The sequence below is a fragment of the Chiloscyllium punctatum genome, chromosome 17 (assembly GCF_047496795.1).
Source record: "Chiloscyllium punctatum isolate Juve2018m chromosome 17, sChiPun1.3, whole genome shotgun sequence".
In the NCBI taxonomy this organism is placed as follows: Eukaryota; Metazoa; Chordata; class Chondrichthyes; order Orectolobiformes; family Hemiscylliidae; genus Chiloscyllium; species Chiloscyllium punctatum.
This window is the reverse complement of record NC_092755.1, coordinates 96,921,878-96,948,306: the sequence shown is the minus strand read 5'-3', so window position 1 is coordinate 96,948,306 and position 26,429 is coordinate 96,921,878. Positions and strand designations below refer to the sequence as shown.

Sequence of the window (26,429 nt, the reverse complement as noted above, 5' to 3'; positions counted from 1 at the left end):
TTTCAGAGCGACGCTCCTTCATCAGGTGATAGTGCCACTACCACCTGATGAAGGAGCGTCGCTCCAAAAGCTAGTGTGATTCCAATTAAACCTGTTGGACTATAACCTGGTGTTGTGTGATCCTTTGGACAGTTCAACTCAAATCAAATCAGGTAGGCAAAAAAAAAGACTACAGATGCTGGAAACCAGATTATGGATTAGTAGTGCTGGAAGAGCACAGCAGTTCAGGCAGCATCCAAAGAGCAGTAAAATCGACATTTCGGGCAAAAGCCCTTCATCAGGAATCAATCATCAAATCCCTTCATCAAATCAAATCAGTCATGCATCTATAACTGAGTTACAGGTAAAGACCACAAGTACATAAGAAATAGGCACAGGAGTTGGCTATTTGGCCCCTTAACCCTGCTCTGCCATTCAACATGATCTTGGTTGTTCCACTTTCCCCATAACCCTCAATTCTCCTTCTACTTTAAGAAAATATTGATCACAGCTTTACATGTACACAAGGATTCTGCCCTTACAGCTCTATGTGGCAAAGAGTTCCAAACACTCTGAACCATCTGAGAGGAGAAATTCATCATCATCTCAGGCTGAAATTGGCATACCTTTACTCTGAGACTATGTCCTCAGGTCCTATGCTCTCCCATGAGAAGAAATATCCTCTCAGCATTTAACCTGCTGAGCCCCTTGAGAATCTTATATGTTTCAATGAGGTCACCTCTTACTCTTCTACATTCTAACCTTTCCTTATAAGACAATGTCTCTGTACCAAGGATCATCCTAGTGAACATTCTCTGAACTGCCTCCAATGAAATGATAATGTTCCTTAAATAAGGTGATCAAAGCTGTTCACAAATGTGGTCTCAAGAGCAGCTTGTAGAGATGCAGTAAGGCTTTCCTACTCTTATACTCCAATCCCATGAAAGAAGCACCAATATTCCGTTAGCTGCACTATTACACAGCCCACTAACTTTTCATAATGTATTTGAGTTTTATTGTGAAGTGCTGACTAAAAGGGTCACATCTCTATTTAAATAATAAACTAATTACTACCAGCTCCTATTAATAAAAGTAAATATCATTCTGGGAAAAACTATGCCTGATGTATTTCAGCAATTGTTCCATCTTGGAAGTAAATGCATTTCTCTCAAAGGAAAACTCAGCGGGACTTGCCTGCTGTTGTAATGGAGATGTGTTAGACGACCCTTGAATGATATCTGGCTTTTGAGGTCCATGTATAGTCTCAGATTCTGCATTTGTTGTGTGGTAAGATTCTGCAGTGTTATAATGCAGTTGTAAAGATCAGAGAAGAGAACCCCTACAGTGCGGAAAAAGGCCATTTGGCCAACAGAGTTTGTACCAACCCTCCAAAAAGCATCTCACCCAGACCCACCCCAAACCACCACCAACTCCACTCTATTCCTGTCACTCTGCATTTAACATGGCTAAACCATCTAGAGTACACATCCATGGACACTATGGACAATTTAGCATGGCCAATCCACCCAACCTGCACACCTTTGGGGTGTACAAGGAAACTGTAGCATCCAGGGGAAATCCAGACAGACACAGGGAGAATATGCAAACTCCACATAGACAATCACCCAAGGTTGTAATTAAGGTTGTTCCTGGCGCTGTGAGGCAGCAGTGCCAAACACTGAGCCATCATGCTGTCCTTCTAAACAATCTAAAATTATTCCCAGCTTCTTGTTGTTTTCCTGTCACTTAGCTGAAGCAACGTGGCTTTCATGATCATTCTTTCGTAAGTGGTGCCTCCTGCTCCATTTCTAAGATTCACTGATTGTGTTTAATCAAAATAGTCCTCAAAGTGACATGCCAATTGACAACATAGTGATGAAAAGCTTAACACGTTCTTCACCATCCAATGTTGCCAGGAAACAGCTGACCACTGACTGATTACATTCTTCATCAAGAGTCTTAGCTGACTTCAAAGGATAGCCATCAATTTTGAGTGGTTCTGGTTTATGTGGCTGTGCCAAAGTGCATTACTGGCTACAGAATTTTATTGCTCAACCAAGTTACACTTGATCAGGTGGTGCCTGATCAAAATATTTAGTCGTAAAGCTAATCATGAAGTCCAAGATTGGGTTTGTGTGACTATCATTAGCATGAACTTAACAGGAAATCATATGACCATTGACTATCCTACCTCTATATCAAAAATCATAAACAAACTGAAGACACAGAGTCTGTTGGCCGTCATTCAGTAAGTAGATTACTGCAATGGGCATTGTGAAAGAAACTGGAGATATTAAGTGGATGGAAAAGGCTTTAAATAAAATTGAAAGCTCTTCACAGAATTCAACAGATACTGTGAAAGTAGATTATGATTCAGTGTTTTGTTAGGATAAGAGGATCATTAGGAGATGAAACAGGATCAGTGGATTTCATTCACCTGCAAGGATGTTCAATTACACAGAAATTATCCTAATTTATATTTCAACAGGATAAACCATTTATGGTTTAAAGGGTCCCTTTGGGCAAATCAATAAATCCAGCAACCTTGAAACAAAATTCTATAAAGGTTACCCTCCAAGTCTAGAACAAGAACTACGCATTCAACAAAATGGGCTGAAGTGGGCATATATCTGCAAAGTCACTGATTTGAAAGTTTGGGTAAAAAATTTCAATAAAGCAATCCATTCGGACAAGGTATTCATGACCTCAAATTTTATGATATTCCTGGTATACAGGATACCTACCTAACAAGAGGTGAAACTTGTCAGGTGTCTAATGACCAGCTGACGGCTTTGAGGATGGGTTTGGATGGTAAGAGGAGTTGTCTTCTCAATATTTGAACAAATGATGGATCATTGGTGAACTCTCTGCGGCAATCTGATCCAAATACAAAGAATGTTGGAGAAACTCAACAGGTCTGCAGCATCTGGAGAGTCAGAGTCACACAGCACAAAAGAGGCACAGCTCAATTCACCAGCACTGATCTATCTGCACGAATCCCACTTATCAGCACTTGGCCCATGGCCTTTCATTAGCCAGAGTTCCAAAGAAGAGTCATATCGGAAAAGTAAAGTCAATTCTGTTTCTTTCTCCAGAGGCGCTGCCAGAGCTGCTGAGTTTCAACAGCGTTCTGTGTTTCTCTCAGATTTCTGGCATCCACAGTATTGTACTTTTATTTAAGTTAGTAATGTGACTCTTGAACAGGCCAGCTATACAATTAAAAGTTGACCAGTTGGCTGATTCTGAAAAAACTGTATCCTACCATATTATACAATGGACACTTTGTTGATATCAAAGGCAAAAAAAACATAACTATTAATACTAATTAAGGGAGATAAATTGGACTTGTTAAATTGAAGACAACTCTTAGAATTCCAAGATAATTTTCAATCTGACACTTGCTGTAAACAGGAGGATGTTGCATCTAGAAGGAGCTTCCAAGAAAGAAGTTCAAATTCAATTCAAACAACTCTAAGATGTCACTCAAAAATTATCAGTACAAATAGCATGTAATAAAATATTGGGCGACACAGTGGCTCAGTGGTTAACATTACTGCCTCACAGCACCAGGGACCCAGGTTCCATTCCAGCCTTGGGTCTGTCTATGGGACTGCCTGTGTGGAGATTGCACATTATTCCATGTCTGCATGGGTTTCCACTGGGTACTCCAGTTTCCTCCCATGGTCTAAAGATCTGCAGGTTAGGTGTATTGGCCATGCTGAATTGCCCTGTAGTGTCCAGGGATGTGTAGGGTAGGTGGATTAGCCATGCCAAGTACAGGGTTACAGTGATAGTGAGCAGGGCTGGGTCTGGGTGGGATGCTCTCCAGAGGGTTGGTCCAGGCTCAGTGGGCCAAATGGCCTCTTTCCACACTGTAGGCATTCTATGATTCTATGAATTAGCACTGTAGAAAAAATCTGCGTTTGTATGACTCCTTATCATGTCACTCAATGTCATAAAACATCTTACATCCAATAAATAACTTTGATGTATAGTCACTAATGCTATGTAGACAAACAAGTCAGACAACTGGCATACAGCAAGTAATGAGAAATTTGATAAACAATCTATTAACCTGTTGTTGAAGAGGAATTTTGATTAGGACTCCCTGCTCCTTTCTTTTCATGATGTCAGGAAGTCTTTAATATCCAAATGAACAAGTAAATGAATCACAGTTTAGCATCTTATCTAAAAGATGGACGCACAAAACTTTCATAATTTAAGTATATCCATCACTTTTATACTGGATTGCAAAATAACACTGCCACGAACTCACAGGTCAAACTTTCAGAACGGCAGGTCATGAATCCAAAGCAAAAAGCAACATATGCACCATTTTTAACAACATTACAAATGATCCAAAAGTAAACAATACACTTACATGGATGTTTAGTTCTACATTCTTCCACTGGCAAAACCTAGTGAACCTGTCACTGTGAAAAAAAATCAAAGACAAGATTTGGTGAGAATTTCCTGGTTCACAGCAGACAAGCTGTTGAAATTGTGGTGGAGAGGCACAAAGCTCATTAAGGTCAATTACATCTCAGATGGAAGAAAATCCTGGTTGTGCTTCCAGTATTCTTCCCATCTCTCTTATCGATATTGATACATGCTACAGAAGAACTTCACAACTATCATTACCTCACTGGTAACTTGCCAAAACAAGAAGTTCATACATGACCTAGACAGTGAGGGATACCAGGCGTCATTCATAGAATGCATCCTAACCAAGACCAATACTTTTCTCTTCTACTGGTAACACATGCACTATGCAAGGGATTACAACATCAAAGGCCAAAAAAAAACTTTGATTGCTAAGTTGATACAGATAAAACATAATCAATGTAGAAGATGATTGTAACATAACAGATGCCCCAACTGACAACAGTTTCCCCACCTCATATATCCAAATCCTCACTGCATGAGTTTTCACTCAAAATCATTCAGGCAGTTACCTACAGAATGTTGCTTGACCAGAGAGTGATTAGAACCAGAACGATCAGAAATTGTCTTGAATCTGTTAGCATTAGGTTTGTATGCATTTTGCATAATTTCTCAGCAATTTTCTATCACTATCCTTTCTTTCCTTCAAGATGCGACTCAAACCGGACTATTTCAGCAGTATAATCATCTGTCAGTTACTTTCCTCTTTCTTATGAATCTGGACAATAACTGACAGAAGGTGAGTCAAATCCTTTCCTCACACTCAAATTTCCACACCTTATAAGTTGCTATCATAGGCTATAGAGTCATACAGCACATAAATGGACCCTTCGGTCCAACTCATCTGCGCTGATCAGACAACCCAATCTGACCTAGTCCCATTTGCCAACATTTGGCCCATATCCCTCCAAACCCTTCCTGTTCATATACCCATCCAAATGCCTCTTAAATGTTGTAATTGTACCAGCCTCCACCACTTCCTCTGGCAGCTCATTCCTTACATGCACCACCCTCTGTGAGAAAAGGTTGCCCCTTAGGTCTCTTCTTAAATATTTCCTCTCTCACCTTAAACCTGTGCCCTCTAGTTTTAGACTCCCCCACCCTAGGAAAAAAGACCTTGACTATTCCTCCTATCCACGTCGCTTATAATTTTATAAACCTCAATAAGGTCACATCTCAACATTGAAGTTCCAGGGAAAAAAGCCTTTGCCTATTCAACCTCTCCATGTAATTCAAACTCTTCAGTCTCAGCAATACCCTTGTAAATTCTTTCTGTAAACCCTCTCAAGTTTAACAAAACTCTTCCTATAGAAGGATGACCAGAACTGTATGTAGTATTTGAAAAGTGGCCTGACTAATGTCCTGTACAGCCGCAATATGATGTAACCAACTCCTATACTCATTGTTCTGACCAATAAGGGAAAGCCTCCTCCTTCACCACTTTTTCCCCACCCTGTCTAGCCGCGACTCCCCGTTCAAGAAACTATGTACCTGCACCCCTGGGTCTCATTGTTTTGGGAACACTCCTCACAACTCTACCATTAACTGTATAAGTCCTGCACTGGTTTGCCTTACCAAAATGCAAGACCTCACATTTATTTATAATAAACTCCATCTGCCACTCCGCAGCCCATTGGTGCATGTGATCAAGGTCCTGTTGTACACTGAGATGACCTGTATACTACACCACTAATTTTGGTATCATTTGCAAACTTACTAATCGCACCTCCTGTATTAACATCCAAATCATACATATATAAATGAATAAAGGCAGTGGACCAAGCACTAATCTTTGTGGTACACTGTTGGTCACAGGCCTCCAATTTGAAAAAGCAACCCTCTACCACCACCCTCTGTCTCCTACTTCAAGCCAATTGGCTAGCTCCCCCTGGATCCCTTGTTAACTAGCTTACCATGAAGAACCTTGCTGAACACTTTGCTAAAGTACATGTGGTTCAGCGTACGTAACACTTGCACAACACTGACCATTTTATAACCAGCAGTCGTATAGCATGGACCCTGACATACACAAACAGCATTGGTACAGGTATATATGAACAGCATTGGCACAATACCAACTCTGTTATAATCAACAGTCACTGGCACACATATACTATGTTATAAATAGTTTTTGCACAATGTAGCCCATTATCAGGAAGCACTTACACAGCATAAACACTCTTTTATAAACAGCAATTCCACAAGATATTATTTCATAAACAGCATTCGTACAGATACATCTTTCCAGTAACAACATTTACATATTAAGTGGAATTTTAGCTATAAAATTTGCACAGCACATAAATGTCAGTGAACAAATTCCACACATTGTTAGCCTTGAACAATTGTTGCAACAAGTCTCAATAAACACCAAATACCTAACAGCAAGTTCTCTAAAATGAGTACACTTGAACTGAACCTACCTCTCTATAAATTTCTGAAAAATTTTTCCCCGTAGGCTGTCACAGATCTCTTCTATGTACGGCTAATAGAAAGAAACAAAAAAAATGAACAAGTTGCTGGAGCTGGAATGTCTACAGGTTATATTCATATGGTAGGAGGTGGCTGTACATTTGTGAAACTTCATAACAGACTTAAATAATTACTTACACTTTTGTAAAGAACACTGAACTGCCAAATCTGTAGTTGTATCCCTTTAGCTGAGGCATAAGCCTTTACAAAGTTGATGGATATTGCACAACATGATGTATAATGCTTTAAAATATGGCAGGGGGATGTGAATGTGGACTGTTCTACCTGCTTTCAGATGCGGATGCATGCACTTTACGATAAAAGAGGAAAAGTGATACTCTGGAGAAATGTTTACTCATAGTTCCTCTCCCGAACTGGAAATTTTCCAGGAACTAATCCCACCATTTAAGTCTTTTGGATAGTGAAAGTTGTATGATGCGAGAGAAGGAAGAAGTAAAGATAACAAAACATACAAAACTTGGGCAAGAAGAAGCACAATTATAAGTACAAACCAAACAAGAACTGTCACCCATTTTAACGGTGTGTCTTTGTTATTCTGAGGACTGTAGCAAGATTAGAATGCGTGTTATAAAAATGTAGGAATTCTTACAAACAGGAGTACACCTGTCAAATATGCAACATGCAACAGCAATAACAGGCATGTCATCCAAAGACATTTCACTCATTCTCCCATACCCTTTTCTCATTACAGAAAAGGGCAATTCATAATAGGGCAAAGAGAGCACAAAGGGTGCCTGACATCGATATATTCAACTCTACAAGGAGAGAATAGTGTCCTTTGCAGGAGAAAACAGAAACCACTTGTGCAAAGAGACAGCCATGTCCTGCCAAACGAGCAAACACAACTCTGCATGCCACTGCTGCTCTCCTACTTCTGCATATCACTTCTGACTAGTGACTGTAACCAATGACCTTGACCAATAAAGGGAGGCTGCTTTTAACTTACCCCCTGACTGAATGGTGCATCCATGATATGCTGCCAGGCACATGCCATGTCTTTGCCACAAAGGTTGCTGGCACATGGAGCAGATGTGAGATTGAGGTACCACACTACCTTTCAAAAAGATGTACACCCTCTAAGCTGTGGACTGCAAGGCAAACTGATTGGCTCCTGACTCCATTAATTTGTAATTCCAAGACAAGATAAGGTAGAGATGCCATCAGCAAGCAGGTAGACACTAACTGAGTGAGCACTAGGAAGCAAATGAACATTCCCAAGATGAAACCTGGTCCAATCTGCAAGCTAGTGCCTGTCCCTGTGTGCCAATTGTTCCCACTGCAGCCTTTTAGTGTTAAATACTGGCATGACTATGCATACCAAGTGCACTTCCAGTGCATACTAGATGTGCCAGGACAGTGATGATGGGTTTACAGATGGCTGGTGCCAATGCCCATGGAGAAGGAATGCATATGGCTGGTGCCAGAGGATCACACCCTTGGCTGCAGTTTGGCTGTAGGCAATGTAGATGTTACTTGGAGCAACAGAGGAGCTGAATTAGTCAGGTTTACTTGCTCTGATTTCCTTGTTGAGATTTTCTGCTGTCTAGCTTGTTTTTGGGGAACTTGGTAAGAGGGGAGAGTGAACATTAATGAGGCACGTTGAGCTGCTAACAATCTGTTCAACAGTCAGTATTGAACATCAATTGACATCTTGGGGCTACCTAGTGAAAATCTCATCACACCACTTCTGAAAAGCATAAAAGGAATGACATGATCTTGACGTCAATTATTGTACGGTTCTGCCACACTTCTCATCATTGACAAGATAATTCAGACGCTTATAAAATTCTGCCAACTGTCATTGGCACATGAACAACAAGAGGGGTTGACCATTCAGCCCTCTATCATTCAATAGGATCATGGCTAATCTGATTGCAACCTCAGAGTTATCATCCACACACCAATGATAAACTTCCACTCCCATGTTTAACAAGATTATATCTACCTCAGCCTTAATGATATCAAAGGACTTTTTCTACCAGCTTTTCATGAAGAAAGAATTGTAAAACGTCACGAACCTCACAGAGAAAAAAAATCGCCACATTGCTGTTTTAAATGGATGACCCCTGATTTTTAAACAGTGACCCCATTTTCTGGATTCTCTCATAAGAGGGAACATCATCTCCACTTATATCCTGTCAAGAAATTTCAGGATCTTATATGTTTCAATAAAGTAGCCTCTTACGCTTCTAAGCTCCAGTGGATACAAGGCTGGTCTTTTCAACCTATTTATTCTCTGTCTAGATATTAGTCTGGTAAACCTTCTCTCAACTGTACCAATGTATTTATATCCTTTAAAGAAGGTGACAATATGATACACAGTACTCCATATGTCGTGTCACCAGTGTTCTGTATAAATGAAGCATTAATTCTCTGTGCAACCTCCCAAATCCCCTTATCCTTTTAAATATATGCTTTTAAGGCTCATACCTTAACCTTCTAAACTCAAAGGAATACAGTATTACGTTATAAGTCTTAATGCTGCCTTATCAAAGTGCCGCACTATAGATAAGCAAATCCTGTCTCAAAGATGCGATTACATAATATAGTTTACTGTCATTAGAACAAAATATCAAATATCACATCAGGAGCCTTTACGTAGGAGCTAGTGAATTCACTGAGCCTATATGACTCCCAAAGTTGCCTACTGTCTTTGGCCAGATGTGTCATACAGACTTTTTCTAATTGTGTCCTAATTTGCACCAAGTTCTGCTCACCTATCATTCCTGTGCTCATTGACTCCTTGTCAAGCAATGGCTTGATGTAAAATCTGTAAACAGTGATAAGCAATTAATCTGAGGCCTCAGCCCTTTCTATCTCTCTGAACTTATCCAACCCTACAGCCCTCTTAAAATATCTCATCTAGTTCTGGTCTCCTGAGCATCTTGGATTTAACTTCTCCACCAATGCCAGCTGTGTCTTCAGTTGCATGGGCCCTAAGATTTGGAAATCCCTCCCATTACCTCTCTTCTTTTCTAATTCATACACTGTTTAAGGTGCTCCTTGAACCAACTCTGACTGTATAGTCAACTGGTTAGAATAGTGCTGGAAAAGCACAGCAGGTCAGGCAGCATCCGAGGAGCAGGAAAACCAACGTTTCGGGCAAAAGCCCTTAATCAGGAATGAATGAGGATTCATTCCTGATTAAGGGCTTTTGCCCGAAACTTCAATCTTCTTGCTCCTCAGATGCTGCCTGACCTGCTGTGCTTTTCCAGCACCACTCAAATCTAGACTCTGATTTCCAGCATCTGCAGGACCCACTTCTGCCTGTATAGTCAACTGGCCTATTCATCTTCTCATGGCCCTTGCTGTTACATTTTGCTTTGTCCTGCTCATATGAAGAACCCCAGATGTTTTATTACTTTTGAAAGCTATTGTATAAAATATTGTAATCAGGACCTACCTGGAAGAGACTGGGAGGCACCTGCTTCTTGGCCAAATGGGTTTGTACATGATCCACAGCTCGCTTGGAGAAAGGCTACAACAGCAGTGAATCTATATTAGCACCTTATAATACTAATACATGTAAAAAACATTTTGTATGAAGTTAATTTTCCAACAATCATGCTTTCTGTTCGCTTTTGTTAATTGCGAAAAACTGAGAGCTTAATTGCATTCAGGGAATGGGCATTAGCTGATGATTCACTTGTGCTCCTGCATATTAGAACATATTGAAAGTGTGGTGTTTGGGTTTGTAGGTGCAAATCTATAATGAGTATTTCTGTAAATAAAAACTCCAGTTTAAATCCTTCACTATCTGGAATGGAACTACTAATGCAAACTTTATGCCTCGTTGTTACCAATTCACTGTTCCAATGGAAATAAACACGCAGTATTTATTTTCTCAAGTTCTTTCAAAATGTTGGAAACTTCTTTTAGATTCCTATCATCTATGCTGTTCCACAGATTAAGTTCTTAGCTTGTAAAGTCTCTCTTTATAACTATGGCCTCTCACTTCAAGTAACACTCAAGCAAATATATGATACATAATTTCTGTGGCTCTAAATTTTCCATAATTGCATATCTTGATATCTCTATAGAAATTCTAGACCTAGAAGTGGGCTGGGAAAGTGAGGAAGGAATTTGGGGCAGAGGGGGCAGTGATGTCAGACAGTAGACTAATGCTGCACTTCTCACCTTACTGCTGTTCATGGCAAGCTGAGGGTCTCACAATATTGGGTCTCGGGCCTCATTTCAAGAGCGTAGAATGCCAGTGAACAGAATGCCATCCTTGGGCTGTGGCGAATGGTAATGTTGGGGTAATGTTGGGGATCATGACAGAACATTGGTAAATGATTGAATATTGGGTCAGTATAAATAGATCAAGGGATTCTGTGTTGGAAATCAATGTTGAGATGGCAGGTAGCGTCATATGGTTTCAAAAGTCCATCTTCCAGTGCATGGTATAAATGCAGTCCCTGATACTGTATATTTTATATATGTGGAATTACAGATCCTGTACCTGATACAAATACCAACATAAAATTCTCATTAGTGTGGAAATGTTGTCAAATATGTGGGTTTTTCAAAAAAAGTAGCAAACTCACATGTGAACAGGACAGTAGTTCTTTCATTATATATTTATCATAGATCTGTCGACTTCGACACAAACGATCCTCTTCTGAATCTAGCTTTTCATAGTCTTTGATCTGAAATTTAAAATATTCCTAATTACATCAACATTCTTTAAACTGAACATTATTTGAAGCTACAGAAGGGAAACCTTTTTAATCTTATAGATCATGGATTTTTCATTGCAATTTTTAAAAAACTCATTCATGGGATGAGGGTATCGCTGCGTAACCAGCATTTATTGCCCAGCCCAGAAGGCAGCTAAGAGTCAACCACATTGTTGTGGGTCTGGAGTCACATGTAGGCCAGACCAGGTAAGGACAGCAGTTTCATTCCCTAAAGGACATTAGTGAACCAGATGGGATTTTCCAACAATCGACAATGGATTTCTGGTCATCACAGGCTCTTGATTCCAGATTTTTATTGAATTCAAATTTGACCATTTGCCAAGGCAAGATTCGAACCTGGGACCCCAAAGTATTACCTAGGTCTCTGGGTTTAGAATCCAGCAATAATGACACAAGGCCACTGACTCCCCATTTTTACAAGAATTCCCGAAGGTTATTTTTCACAAGGTAACCAGCAACCTGAATAGGCTGGTATTTTGGAATTTTTTTCTGGCTTGTTTGTTTATACTTAAGTCAATTTAAGTTTTCACCAAGGCACTGTTTTTGAGCACTTTGAGAAGTCTTAATTTAAAACAAAATCAGTGAAAACTGGATAACCTATACAAATACTCACTGCATGACATGGCTATTGGCAAATATACAACTAAAATGCAACAGAGGCCATGTTGCAAAGGTGAAAGATAAGATTGAAAGACATGACATCCTGCTCTGCAGGATAAAAGGCTCGGATTGGAAAAGCACATCCGAGGCTGAAAACAAAAACAGCCTTAGAAACTAGTACAGAGCATTCCTTACACAATACAGTAAGAACATCCAGTAACCTCAGAGCAAACAGCACTGACAGAGTGAAATATACTCACTTCTAACCTGACCTCAACACTTGCGATAAACTCTCAGTCATCTGGCAGGCTGTGATTTGGTGAACTGGAATTAATTTCTATGGAATAAACTCTGCTAGGTTCAAAAATGCACTGGCAGATTACATGGTGATGATGATATTTTAATTTTTTTAATATATCTTTCATACTGTATGTTAAACTTCAATCATTTTTGCAGCCAAACTGCCCAAGAAGATCTGCACAAAAGAAAAATTATGCAAATGGTGGAGAAGTGAAATTGTTTTAAAAATGCTGGAGTAAATAGGCAAGAACTTTCAAAAGTTGATTGGGAATAGATGTTCGCAGGCAATGGAAAGCCTTCAAAAATGAGAAAATGAGAGTCCAGAGACGGTATTCTCCCTTTAGACTGAAAGACAAGGCTGGTAGGTGCAACAAATGCTAGATGACTAGAGAAGTTGAGGTTTTGGTCAAGAAAAAGGAGATATATGTCAGGTATAGACAGCAGAGATCAAGTGAAACCTTACAGGAGTATAATTGCATGAGGAGTATACTTAAGAGGGAATTCAGGAGGGGAAAGACAGTACATGACATACCTTTGGCAAAAAGGGTTAAGGAGAATCCAAAGGGATATTATAAATACAATAAGGATAAAGGGTGACTGGGGTGAGAATAGGATGCTTCAAAGATCAGCAAGGCAGTGTATGTGTGGAACTGCAGGGGATGGGACAAGATACTAAACAAGTACTTTGCATCAGTGTTTACTGTGGAGAAGGAAGATATCGAATGTGTATAAATAGATAGTGACATTTTGAAAAATGTCCATACCACAGAGATGATGCTGAATGTCTTAAAACACATAAAAGCTAATAAATCCCCAGCACCTGATTGGATGCAGCCTAGAAATCTGTGTCAAAAAGTCTGGCACTGGAAAAGCACAGTCAGTCAGGCAGCATCAGAGGAGCAGGAGAGGCAACGTTTTAAGCATAAGCTCTTCATCAGGAATATTGGTTGGGGCCGTTGGGGGGGGTGGCAAGGGAACTGTGAGATATATGGGAGGGAGGTTGGGCGTGGGGGCGGGGAAGGTAGCTATGAATGTCTTGGATGAAGGTGGGGGTTATGATGATTGGTTCGAATGGAGGGTGGAGCAGATAGATTGGAAGGAAGATGGATAGGTAGGACAGTTCAAGAGGGTAGTGCTGAGTTAGAGGGTGGGATCTGAGATAAGGTGGAGGGAGGGGAGATGAGTAAACTGGTGAAATCGTGTGGTTGGAGGGTCCCAAGGCAGAAGATGAGGTGTTCTTCCTCCAGGTGTCGGGTGGCTAGGATTTGGGGTGGAGGCAGCCCAGGACTTGTATGTCCCTGGCGGAATGGGAGGGGGAGTTGAAGTGATCGGCCACAGGGCGGTGGAGTTGATTGGGGTGTTTGTCCCAGAGATGTTCTCCAAAACATTCCATAAGCTGGCATCCTGTCTCTCCACTGTAGAGGAGACCACAGCGAGAGCAACAGACACAGTAGATGAGGTGTTTGGAGGTGCAGGAAAATCACTGCTGGATGTGGAAGGATCCTTTGGGGCCTTGGACAGAGGTAAGGGGAAAGGTGTGGGTGCAGGTTTTGCACTTCTTCCAGTGGCAAGAGAAGGTGCCGGGAGTGGAGGTGGGTTGGTGGGGGGTGTGAACCTAACGATGGAGTCACCGAGGGAATGGTCTCTGCGGAATGCTGAAAGAGGTGGGGAGGGAAATATATCTCTGGTGGTGGTTTCTGACTGTATGTGGCAGAAATGGCAGATGATAAAGCGTTGTATCTGGAGGTTGGTGGAGTGGAAGGGGAGGACCGGGGGGTTCTGTCCTTGTTGTGATTAGAGAGGTGAGGTTCTGTACAAACTCTGGGGAAGCTAGGGAAGTGATTACTGGGCCCCTTGCTGAGATATTTGTATCATTGATAGTCATAGGTGAGGTGCCGGAAGACTGCAGGTGGGCTAGCGTGGTGCCACTGTTTAAGAAAGGGGGTAAGGAAAAATTACGGAACAATTGACCGGTAAGCCTGACATCGGTGGTGGGCAAGTTGTTGGAGGAAATCCTGAGGGATAGGATTTACATGTATTTGGAAAGGCAAGGACTGATTAAGGATAGACAACTTGACTGTGCAGGGGAAAGCATTTCTCACTAACTTGACAGAGTTTTTTGAAGAAGTAACAAAGAGGATTGATGAGGGCAGAACGGAGGATATGATCTATTTGGACTTCAGTATGGGGTTGGACAAGATTCCTCATAGTTAAAGATCATACAACGCCAGGTTATTGTCCAACAGGTTTATTTAGAAGCACTAGCTTTCAGAGCACTGCTCCTTCATTGGGTGATTGTGGAGAATAAGACCATAAGACACACAATTTAAAGCAAAAGATTAATGTCATGCAACTGAAATGATATATTGAACAAACCTGGATTGTTGTTAAGTCTTTCATCTTTTAGAACGGGTTGCAGGTTTCGGTTCATTAATATGTAAATCCCAGAACCTCTTTTAAGTCATATTCTCAAGATAACTTAAAGTTTTATAACAAAAGGTGACATCTCAGCTCAGACAATGTATTAAAGGTGTGAGGTTACAGTCTTTAAGTCACCTTCATGAGATAAAGATCCCAAAAGATCACAGATCATAAACCCACTCAAGTCAACCTACAACACTGAGAGACTTTGCCACTGCACCCCTTGCAGTACAAGATGTTTTTCCCTGGGGTGGGGAGTCCAGAACTAGAGGGCATAGGTTTAAGGTGAGAGGGGAAAAATTCAAAAGGGACATAAGGGCAAGTTTTTCATGGAGAGGGTGGTGTGTGTTTGGAATGGCTGCTAGAGGAAATGGTGAAGGCTGGTACAATTACAACATTTAAAAGGCATTTGGATGAGTATGTGAATAGGAAGAGTTTGGAGGGATATGGGCCAAGTGCTGGCAAATGGGACTAGATTAATTTAGGATATCTGGGCAGCTTGGACAAGATGGACCGCAGGGTCTGTTTTCTTGCTGTACACTTCTATAACTCTATCTGGCAGTATCTGTGGAGAAAGAAAGAGTTAATGTTTCTAGTCCAGCATGACTCTTCTTCAGAACTTCACAGTCATACTGAACTCCAAATGTTGACATTGTTCCTCTTTTCACAGACGCTACAAGACCTGCTGAGTTTCTCCAGCACTTTCTGCTTTTATTGGGTCAAATATTTCACAGATTAGCTATTCCAAAATGATGGAAGGATGCCAGAGATTAGCAGACCTCAGACAATATTCAGAGTTGCACAGGTACCAGTCAGTGACTAAGAACAACTGCTCAGTTCCTATTTATTAACAAGATGCCATTAACAAATCTTTGCTATCTGCATCAAACCACACACTGAGCACCTCTTCCAATGCTTTGCATGGAGGTCATTGCTAGCTAGGATGATACTGTCAGTTAATGTACTGCTCACAGATCAAAGAACTGGCAATTGCTTTTATCTCCTTTCTTCTTAAATAGCATGGTACAGTTGCCACTGCCAGCACTGCAGCACATCCTAAGGATAAGAGATCAGCAATGGACTGTTATATGCTTGTTTGGAAGTGTGCCTGTGACCATTAAGGAAGTATAGTTGTTTTGTAATATTTGGTGTGCAAAGTTCTTGGGTATTACGAACGTAACCAAATTTAACTGTGTGAACTAACCCTTGTGCACATGTCCTGAAGCATGTGCATGCATCACTCACATTGAAATGTTGTGTGAGAAATACATAAAGATATGTGAAAAGCAACATTATCAAATCTACACTGCAGTATTAATCCTGTACTAGGCGTGGTGCTACAAGTAAGTTGGCAAAGAATTCCCAATTCTATTCCATTGTCTCCGAGCTTGTAAAGGTAGATACACAGCATACAACCTGCAAGACATCTTTTGCCAGGAATGATAGCCTGGCACCTCAGAGCCCTAGTGTACCGAATTCATCTCATGTTGCAGTATGCCGAATTCTCCAGCCAGAAAGCAAAGATCAAAACCATACCATTTAGCTACAGACTACTTTGTGCCTCACTTTTTGGCAGCATTCCTTTTTCTCCTTCTAATGTAGTCTTTGGCAATGCTGACAAGTACTGAAAAAATATGAAAAGATATTAAAAATAAATTCAAAGATTTATCACTTAAAGCAGCCAACTATACTTACTATTTAGTTATTTCTCTTAGTAGCCCTTTAGACCTCTATTAATGCACTTACATTGCCTTGTCAACTAAGCCTAAAAAGTACATAAAATTAGATCAGTCACATGCCCTGCAGACATAACTAACATCCCATGTACAGTATTCCAGACACTTGCACTAAAACATTCTGCCCTTGGAACTGTCAGAAATGCAATATTATGAACAGCAGGAGGTCTTACTTAGCTGAAATTGAGGGTTTGGGTAAGAAAAAGAAGGAAGCATATGTCAGGTATAGTTAGGATAGATAAGTGAATCCTTAGAAGAGTGTAAAAGCAGTAGGAATATACTTAAGAGGGAAATCAGGAGGGCAAAAAAGGGGACATGTGATAGCTTTGGCAAACAGAATTAAGGAGAATCCAAAGGGTTTTTACAAATACATTAAGGAAAAAGGGTAACTGGGAAGAGAATAGGGCCCCTCAAAGATCAGCAAGGCAGCCTTTGTGTGGAGCTGCAGAAAATGGGGGAGATACTAAACGAGTATTTTGCATCAGTATTTACTGTGGAAAAGGACATGGAAGATATAGACTGTAGGGAAATAGATGGTGACATCTTGAAAAGTGTCCATATTACAGAGAAGGAAGTGTTGGATGTCTTGAAACGCATAAAGGTGCATAAATCCCCAGGACCTGATCAGGTGTACCCTCGAACTCTGTGGGAAGCTAGGGAAGTGATTGCTGGGCCTCTTGCTGAGATATTTGAGATAGTTACAGGTGAGGTGCCGGAAGACTGGAGGTTGGCTAACGTGGTGCCGCTGTTTCAGAAGGATGGTAAGGACAAGTCAGGGAACTATAGACCAGTGAGCATGACGTCAGTGGTGGGCAAGTTGTTGGAGGGAATCCTGAGGGACAGGATGTACATGTATTTGGAAAGGCAAGGACTGATTAGGGATAGTCAACATGGCTTTGTGTGTGGGAAATCATGTCTCACAAACTTGATTGAGATTTTTGAAGAAGTAACAAAGAGGATTGATGAGTGGTAGATGTGATCTATATGGACTTCAGGAAGGTGTTCGACAACCAGATATCTCACCCAATCTAGTCCTACCTGCCAGCACCCGGCCCATATCCCTCCAAACCCTGGATGGGAGACTGGTGAGCAAGGTCAGATCTCATGGAATACAGGGAGAACTAGCCATTTGGATACAGAACTGGCTCAAAGGTAGAAGAGCTTAAAAATGTGTTGCTGGAAAAGCGCAGGAGGTCAGGCAGCATCAAAGGAACAGGAGAATCGACGTTTTGGGCATAAGCCCGAAACGTTGATTCTCCTGTTCCTTTGATGCAGCCTGACCTGCTGCGCTTTTCCAGCAACACATTTTTAAGCTCTGATCTCCAGCATCTGCAGTCCTCACTTTCTCCTCAAAGGCAGAAGAGCAGAAGGTGGTGTTGGAGGGTTGTTTTTCAGACTGGGAGGCCTGTGAACAATGGAATGCCACAAGGATCGGTGCAGGATTCTCTACTTTTCATCGCTTATATAAAAGATTTGGATGCAAGCATAAGAGATACAGTTAGTAAGTTTGCAGATGACACCAAAATTGAACGTGTAGTGGTCAGCGAAGAGGGTTACCTCAGATGGGCCAATGGGCAGGGAAGTGGCAGATGGAGTTTAATTCCGATAAATGCGAGATGCGGTATTTTGGGAAAGCAAATCTTAGCAGGATTTATACAATTAATAGTAAGGTCTTAGGGAGTGCTGCTGATCAAAGAAACCTTGGAGTGCAGGTTCATAGCTCCTTGAAAGTGGAGTCGCAGGTAGTGAAGAAGGCGTTTGGTATGCTTTCCTTTATTGGTCAGAGTATTGAGTACAGGAGTTGGGAGGTCATGTTGCGACTATACAGTACACTGGTTAGACCACTGTTGGAATATTGCGTGCAATTCTGGTCTCCTTCCTGTCGGAAAGATGAAAGGATTCAGAAAAGATTTACAAGGATGTTGCCTGGGTTGGAGGATTTGAGCTTCAAGGACAGGCTGAACAGGCTGGGGCTGTTTTCCCTTGTGGAGGTTTACAAAATTATGAGGGGTGTGGATAGGATAAATCGACAAAGTCTTTTCCTTGGGATGGGGGAGTGCAGGAAGGGCATAGGTTTAGGGTGAGAGGGGAAAGATATAAAAGGGACGTAAGGGGCAACTTTTTCACGCAGAGGGTCGTATGTGTATGGAATGAGCTGCCAGAGGATATGGTGGACACTAGTACAATTGCAACATTTAAAAGGCATTTGGATGGGTTTATGAATATGAAGGGTTTGGAGGGATATGGGCCGGGTGCTGGCAGGTAGGACTAGATTGGGTGAGATATCTGGTTGGCATGGACGGGTTGGACCAAAGGGTCCATGCTGTACAACTCTATGACTCTAAACAGCTGCAGGCATAACATTGCCAGTTATTCTAATAAAGTATTAGTTAGACCTGTGTTTTCCCAGTACTGAGGAAGCTCTGGAATTGAAAATGTTATTAATTTGCAATTGTATCTGGGTACAGGCTATGCTAAGACACATTGCTATGCATGAAATGGTGTAAATGTTAGATATATTGTCCACGAGGTAACCTGTAGAGTGTCATGAAATTAGTAAAGAAATTGGAGGTTACTTAGCCAAACGTTAATGGAAGGACCCCACAAAATCTTGACAAATAGCTTACATACTGAACTGAAATCAGACAGAATTCTGGAGAGTATTGTTACACCTTTTGAGTTTCTCCCAGGAAAGAGAACAAACCTTGAAGATGTCGGAAGATAAGGAAACTCCTGGAGGAGAATACAGAAAATAGTACTACAATTACAGTATACATCTGCATAAACTTTAATATTAAACTATTAGTGTTTATTTCTTTTGTCTTCATATATGCAAGAACATTCATTTTTGTTTTGAAAAACAATCTTGTTCCATGGTTCTATGGATTCAAGGAATCACATAAATGTTATGGGGCAGGAGGTGGTGATTCAGCCCAACGGTGATGCATGGCTCCCTGAGCATTTTAACTTGGTGCTACTTCCTGCCTTCTCCCTATACTTCTGAACATCTGCGTGGGTTTCCTCCAGGTGCTCTGGTTTCCTCCCACAGTCCAAAGGTGTGCAGGTCAGGTGAATTGGCCATGCTAAATTGCCCATAGTGTTAGGTGCATTAGTCAGAGGGAAATGGGTTTGGGTGGGTTACTCTTCGGGCAGTCGGTGTGGACTTGTGGGGGTGAAGGGCCTGCTTCCACACTCTAGGGATTCTAATCTAATATCTTCTTGAATACCTCAAGTGGCTTTGTCTCTACCACACATCAGGGGAGTACACTCCAATTCCTAACTACTTGCTTTATGAAGTTTTTTTTTGCCCTCATCTTGCATTTTCTTTTGAAATAGTTTAAAAGTTTAAAACGGTCTGCTGGCTCTCAATTCATTTGAGTGAAACAGTTTTCTATGTCTACCCTGTCCAAACTCCTCTAGATTTTGAAATCTTAAGCACTGAAAAAAACTGATTAGTTTGCAATTGCTGGGCAAATCATTCAAATATTTTTTAAAAAGGGTGCAATGTTTGCAATTTTCCAATCCTCTAGCACCACCCCAAATCCAGGGAAGATTGAAAGATAATTGTTAATGCCTCTGTAATTTTTACTCTCTTTTCTTTTAATATCCTTGGATGCATCTCATTTGGTCTCAGTGCCTTTTAACTTCAAGGATAAATGGCTTAACCAAACCACCTCCTGATTAATTTTAAATCTTTCTCAAGGCACGATTTCACACCCTGTCTCACTGTGATCCAGTGTCTTGCAGGTAAAGACAGATGCAAGGTATCCACTTAAAAATCTCATTCATGTCTTTTGCTTCCAAAAGTAAAGCTCCTTTGGTTTTCCCTTGTACACCTGACTCCTCCTTCTACCGAACTTTTACTATTGATTCACTTAAAAAAGACTGGGATTTCCTTCCATGTTAAAACATTGAACAGTATAGCACAGCACAGACCCTTCGGCTTTGATGTTGAGCTGGCCTTTTATCCTACTCTAAGATCAGATTAATCTATATACTATTCATTATATCTGACCCTACTCCCACTGCTGGCAGTGCATTCCACATACCCACCACTCTGTGTAAAGAACCTACCTCTGACTTCTCTCCTAAATCTTTCTCCAATTACCTTACAATTATGCACCTCATAATAGACATTTCTGCTATGGGAAAATGTCTCTGTTTATCCATTGTATGCCTCTCATCATCTTGTGCATTGCTATTAAGTCACCTCTCATCCTTCTTCGCTCCAATGAGAAAAACCCGAGCTCCCTCAACCTTTCTTCAAAAGACATGCCCTCAAGTCCAGGCAGCATCCTGGTAAATCTCCTCTGCACTCCCTCTAAAGCTTCCACATCTTTCCTATAAGGAGGTGGCCAGAACACCACACCATATTCCAAGTGTGATCTAACAAGGGCTCTATAGAGCTGCTGCATAACCTTGTGGCTCTATTCCCCTGCTAAGAAAATCCAACACACCACACACCATCTTCACAACTTTATCGTGGCAACTTTGAGGGATGTATGGACGTGGACCCCAAGATGCATCTGTTCCTTCACACTGCCAAGAATCCTGCCTTTAACTCTCTATTCTGCATTTAAATTCAACTTTACCAAATGAATCACTTCACACTTTTCCATCTACAAATTATCAGTCCAGTTCTGCATCCTTTCGATGTCTTGTTGCAATGTACAACAGCCCTGTACAATATCCACAACTCCACCAACCTTTGTTTAGTCAGCAACTAACCCACTCTTGCACTTCCTCATCCAAGTCATTTTGAAAAATCACAAAGAGCAGAGGTCCCAGAACAGATCCATATGGAACACCACTGGTCATCGAACTCCAGGCTGAATACTTTCCATCTACCACCACTCTGTCTTCTATGGGCCAGCCAATTCTGTATCCAGGCAGTCAGATTGCCCTGTATCCCATGCCTCCTTATTTTCTGAATGATTCTACCATGGGGAACCTTATCAAATGCCTTGCTAAAATCCATATACATCACATCCACTGCTACATCTTCATCAACTTGTCACATCCTCAAAGAATTCAATAAGGCTTGTGAGGCATAATCTGCTCCTCACAAAGCAATGCTGACTATCTCTAATCAAACTATGGTTTTCCAAGTACGTAAGATCCCCCCAACAGCGGGGGATATGTTGCAAGACCAGTGGGGGATATGCTACAGAAGCCTGTCGATAGGAACGAACCCATTCATTTCAATGGGAAGTTTACCATCCTGGCAGCCCTGGTTCCTGATTCTCTATAATATGTTCAGACCGCGGTAAACCGCAGGTAAATGAAACTATGGAAAATGATTCAATGGATAAGGGGGTCACCCTGTAATCATAAATCCTGTCTCTCAGAATCTTATCCAATACTTTGCCCACCACTGCATAAGATTGACTGGTCTATAATTCCCAGGGTTGTCCCTATTCCCTTTCTTGAACAAGGCAATAATATTTGCCACTCCCCAATCATCTGGTACTACTCCAGTGGACAGTGAGTACACAAAGATCATCGCCAAAGGAGCAATAATCTCTTCCCCCACTTTCCGTAATAACCTAGGGTATATCCCGCCTGGCCCAGGAGATTTATCTATCCTTACGTTTTTCAAAATTTTCAGCACATCCTCCTTCCTATCATTAACCTGTTTGAGCACATCAGTATGTTCCACGATGTCCTCAGAAACGTCACAGTCCCTCTCAGTAGTGAATACTGAAGCAAAGTATTCATTAAGGACCTCCCCTACCTCCTCCAACTCCAAACTCAAGTTCCCTCCACTATCCCTGATCGGCCCTTCCCTCATTCTGGCCATCCCCTTGGTCCTCACTTAAGTGTAGAATGTCTTAGAGTTTTCCTTAAATCTACCTTAAATTTCCTTAAAGCTTTTTCATACCCCCTTCAAGCTCTCCTAAGTCCATTCTTCAGTTCCTTCCTGGCTAGTTTGTAACCTTCTAAAACTCTGTCTGATCCTTGCCTCCTCAGCCTTAAGTAAGCTTCCTTCTTCCCCTTGACTAGATGTTCCACATTCCTTGTCACCCAAGGTTCCTTCACCCTGCCATCCCTTCCTTGCCTCAGTGGGAAAACCTGTCCAGCTTCCTAAACTACCTTCACATTTCTGTCATGCATTTCTCTGAGAACATCTGTTTCCAATTTAGGCATCTCAGCTCTTGCTTAATAGCATTGTAATTCCCCCTTGCCCCCCAATTAAATTCTTTCTTACACCATCTACTCCCATCCTTCTCCATGAGTATAGCAAAGGTCATGGAGTTGTGATCACTATCACCAAAATGCTCTCCCACAGAGATCGGACACCTGGCATGGTTCATTGCCAAGCACCAAATTCAATATAGCCTCCCCTCTCATTGGCTGATCTACATATTGCATCAGGAACCCTTCCTGGACACGTGACAAAAACTGCTCCATCCAAACAATTTGAACCAAGCAGGTTTGAATCATTATTAGGAAATTTAAAGTCACTCATGACAACAACCTTATTACTTCTGCAGAATTCCAAAATCTGCCTCCCAAACAGATCCTCTGTGTCTCTGTTGCTATCTGGTTGCCTGTAGAAAACTCCCAATAAAGTGACTGTTGCTCTCCTCTTTCTGACTTCCACCCATATTGACCCTGTAGACAAACCTTCCTCAACAATTCCCCTTTCTGCAGCTATGATACTAACCCTGATTAGCAATGTCATTCCTGCACCTTTTTTCCCTTTCCCCTCTATTCCTTTTGGAACATCCAACAACCCTTCCCAGTTAGCTGCCAGAATTTTCTCAATCTCTCTTTGCTTCTTGTACATTTTTTTTAATCTACCTTCTGAATTTGGCTAGGTTCTCAATCATAATTGCTTTCTGACATCTACCATAAACACAATTTTTCTTCTTTAGCTTAATTTCTATCTCCTTTGACATCCAAGAGTTAGGAATTTATTTGTGCTATCTTTCCCTTTTGATGGAATATACCTTGACTCTGCTAGATCCATCTCTTGTTTGAAGGTAGTTCATTGTTCTGCTATTGCTTTTCCCACCAACCTTTGGTATCCAGCACAACCCTGTTCTTGCCCCATTGAAGTCGGTTCTCTGCTAGTTATTTATTTTCTACCATCATCCTAAAACTTAAAGTATTGTAATTGCTATTCTCTAAAAGCTCCCAACTGTCACTTGATCTTGGCCCGTTTCACTCCCAAGAAGTGGTGCTTCACTTCTTGCTGAATTAGCTAAATACTAGTGTAGGAAATTTGCCTAAATACAACCTAGGAAAACTTGTCCCTTGTTGCCCCTTACAATATCACTACCCTCATTTACATATGGGTATTTATAGTCCCTCACTATAATTACACTATGATATTTACACCTCTCGAAGGTGGTCTATATAGGCAGATATGTGTGTGTGTATGTATATATATATATATATATATATATCTCAATCACACCAAGCAATATAACCGCAACCTTATTGCTTAATTCTAACCAAGTCAATTCTGCCTTTGAACCCTTGCTGCAGTACTGCAATTCTCTTACCCAACAAGACAACCCCTCCTGCTTTATTTCCTTTCATTGTTTTCTAAACTCCTTACAGCCTGGAATATTTAACATCCAGATCTGCCCTCGCTTAACCCAGATTTCTTATAACCATACATTATAATCTCACAATGTAATTTATGCTGTAATTCTCCAATTCTATTAACTATACTCAGCATTCATATGCATGCATTGCAACCATGATGTAACTTTATTTCTTATTTACCTAACATACCATATCATACTGAAATTATGTATATCTATAACATAGTGCATCTTTTCCTTTTTTTTGTGCTTATGATTTGCATCTAGCTACTTTGTACCCAAGATGCCGCCATGCATTGGTGACATTGTACACTTTTCACTGTAATCCTTTTGTAACTTGAGTTCACATGACAATAAACCTAATTCTAAGTTAGACTCCTTACTTTCTCCCTCCACCTATTTCCAACTCCACCTATTTAGTTACAATTTTAGCAGTGAACAAAGAGATCTTGGAGTGCAGGTGAAAGGAGAGTCGCAGGTAGATAGGATAGTGAAGGAGGTGTTTGGTATGTTTTCCTATATTGGTGACAGTATTAAGTGCAGGAGTTGGGAGGCCATGTTGCAACTGTACAGGACATTGGTTAGGCCACTGTTGGAATACTGTGTGCAATTCTGGTCTCCTTCCTAGCAGAAGGATGTTGTGAAACTTGAAAATGTTCAGAAAAGATTTACAAGGATGTTGCTAGGCTTGGAGGTTTTGAGCTATAGGGAGAGGCTGAATTGGCTGGGGCTGTTTTCCCTGGAGTGTCGGAAGTGGAGAGGTGACCTTATAGAGGTTTATAAAATCATGAGGCGCATGGATAGGATAAATAGACAAAGCTTTCTCCCTGGAGTGGGGGAGTCCAGAACTAAAGGGCATAGCTTAGGGTGAGGGGAAAGATAAAATCTTTTCATGCAGAGGGTGGTGCATGTATGGAATGAGCTGCCAGAGGAAGTGGTGGAGGGTGGTACAATTGAAAAGGCATCCAGACAATATATGAATATTAAAGGTTTAGAGGGATATGGGCAAATGGGACTACATTAGATTGCTATATCTGGTCAGCATAGACAAGTTGGACCAAAGGGTCTGTCTCCATGCTGTTCACCTCTATGACCGTCCAAGCATTTTATGCAGCCTGTACTACTTTCTAACATGCTCTCCTGGTTCGACACTTCTAGTGATTTAGTTTGATCCCCCTCAATCCAACTGTTTGATTTGGATTTGTTAAACCTTAAATCGTAGGAACATTATGAAAATAAAGTACTCTTGTCCTTAGTTCCTTATCCTATTTTTGTCTCCATAGAATCCTATTAAGTTTTCAGACTGGTTCTTCTTCAGCTGTGCAGGGAGCAGCAGTATCAGAAATAGCAGCTGATCATCCCATCAGTACACACACTGTCAACTTATCAATGTACCTGCTCAAAAGCATCCTCTCTGAAAAAGGACAGACATAAGGAGATGTTTTTCACATCCCAGTCTCCATTCCCACCTCAGATCTGTGGTTCAATAAGTTTCTAGATGCAATGGTCAATTTGTCCAGAAGTTTCCAAAGACAAAGTCAAGAAATATTGGAAGCATGCTGCAGCTTCATAAATGAGATATTGAGGGACTTGTAAATTTAGACAGAGCAGCAAGTCTGTCAGTATCTTTCCAAAGAAGCTCCAATAACCGCTTAAGTAGATACTATCCAGATTTTGAACTAAACTACCCTCACAGCATTGAGCATTGCTGTTGTGAGGTGGCTAAAGGAGACTGAACATGAATGATAATTACAAAGGTCAGTTCTGATCATTTTCAAGTTAGCTGCATTTATGTGCTACCCACCTATTCATCTACATGAAGGGAAGCTGGACTAGGCTGTCCTGACACCAACAATAACCTTCAGAGGTCTGTGTTTAAAGTGGCTGAGGGTCATCCTGTTCACAATAGTGCAACAGTGAACATAGCTTACACAGGTTACCTCTATCCCAGTCTCCTGTCTGTGGAGGTTACTGAGAAAAAGTTTTCCAAAGGCAGTTGGACACCTAATAGTGATTAATTGTGTTCCAGATATTTTCCAGTCAACCTGCTTACAGATGTTAATACACACCACTACTGCAGGTGGGCCGTGAACCTGGGCCTTCTGGCTCAGAGGTAGGGATTTTGCCACTGTGCCACACAAGAGTCCCCACATGGTTAACTGCATAAATTAAGGTCAAGTATACTTAATTCATTCATTGAG

The 26,429-nt window shown here is 41.1% G+C and overlaps 1 protein-coding gene across 1 annotated transcript in view; it reads right to left on the bottom strand.

Moving 5' to 3' along the window:
* Nucleotides 1-26,429, bottom strand: part of grk3 (G protein-coupled receptor kinase 3) — a 302,636-nt gene that overhangs the window by 111,119 nt on the left and 165,088 nt on the right. The window contains exons 4-7 of the mRNA XM_072588022.1: nucleotides 11,463-11,564; nucleotides 10,319-10,393; nucleotides 6,846-6,907; nucleotides 4,361-4,412 (exon numbers count right to left, since the gene is read on the bottom strand). Of these exons, the coding sequence (XP_072444123.1) occupies nucleotides 4,361-4,412; nucleotides 6,846-6,907; nucleotides 10,319-10,393; nucleotides 11,463-11,564 (291 nt within the window). The remainder of the gene's footprint in view (nucleotides 1-4,360; nucleotides 4,413-6,845; nucleotides 6,908-10,318; nucleotides 10,394-11,462; nucleotides 11,565-26,429) is intronic.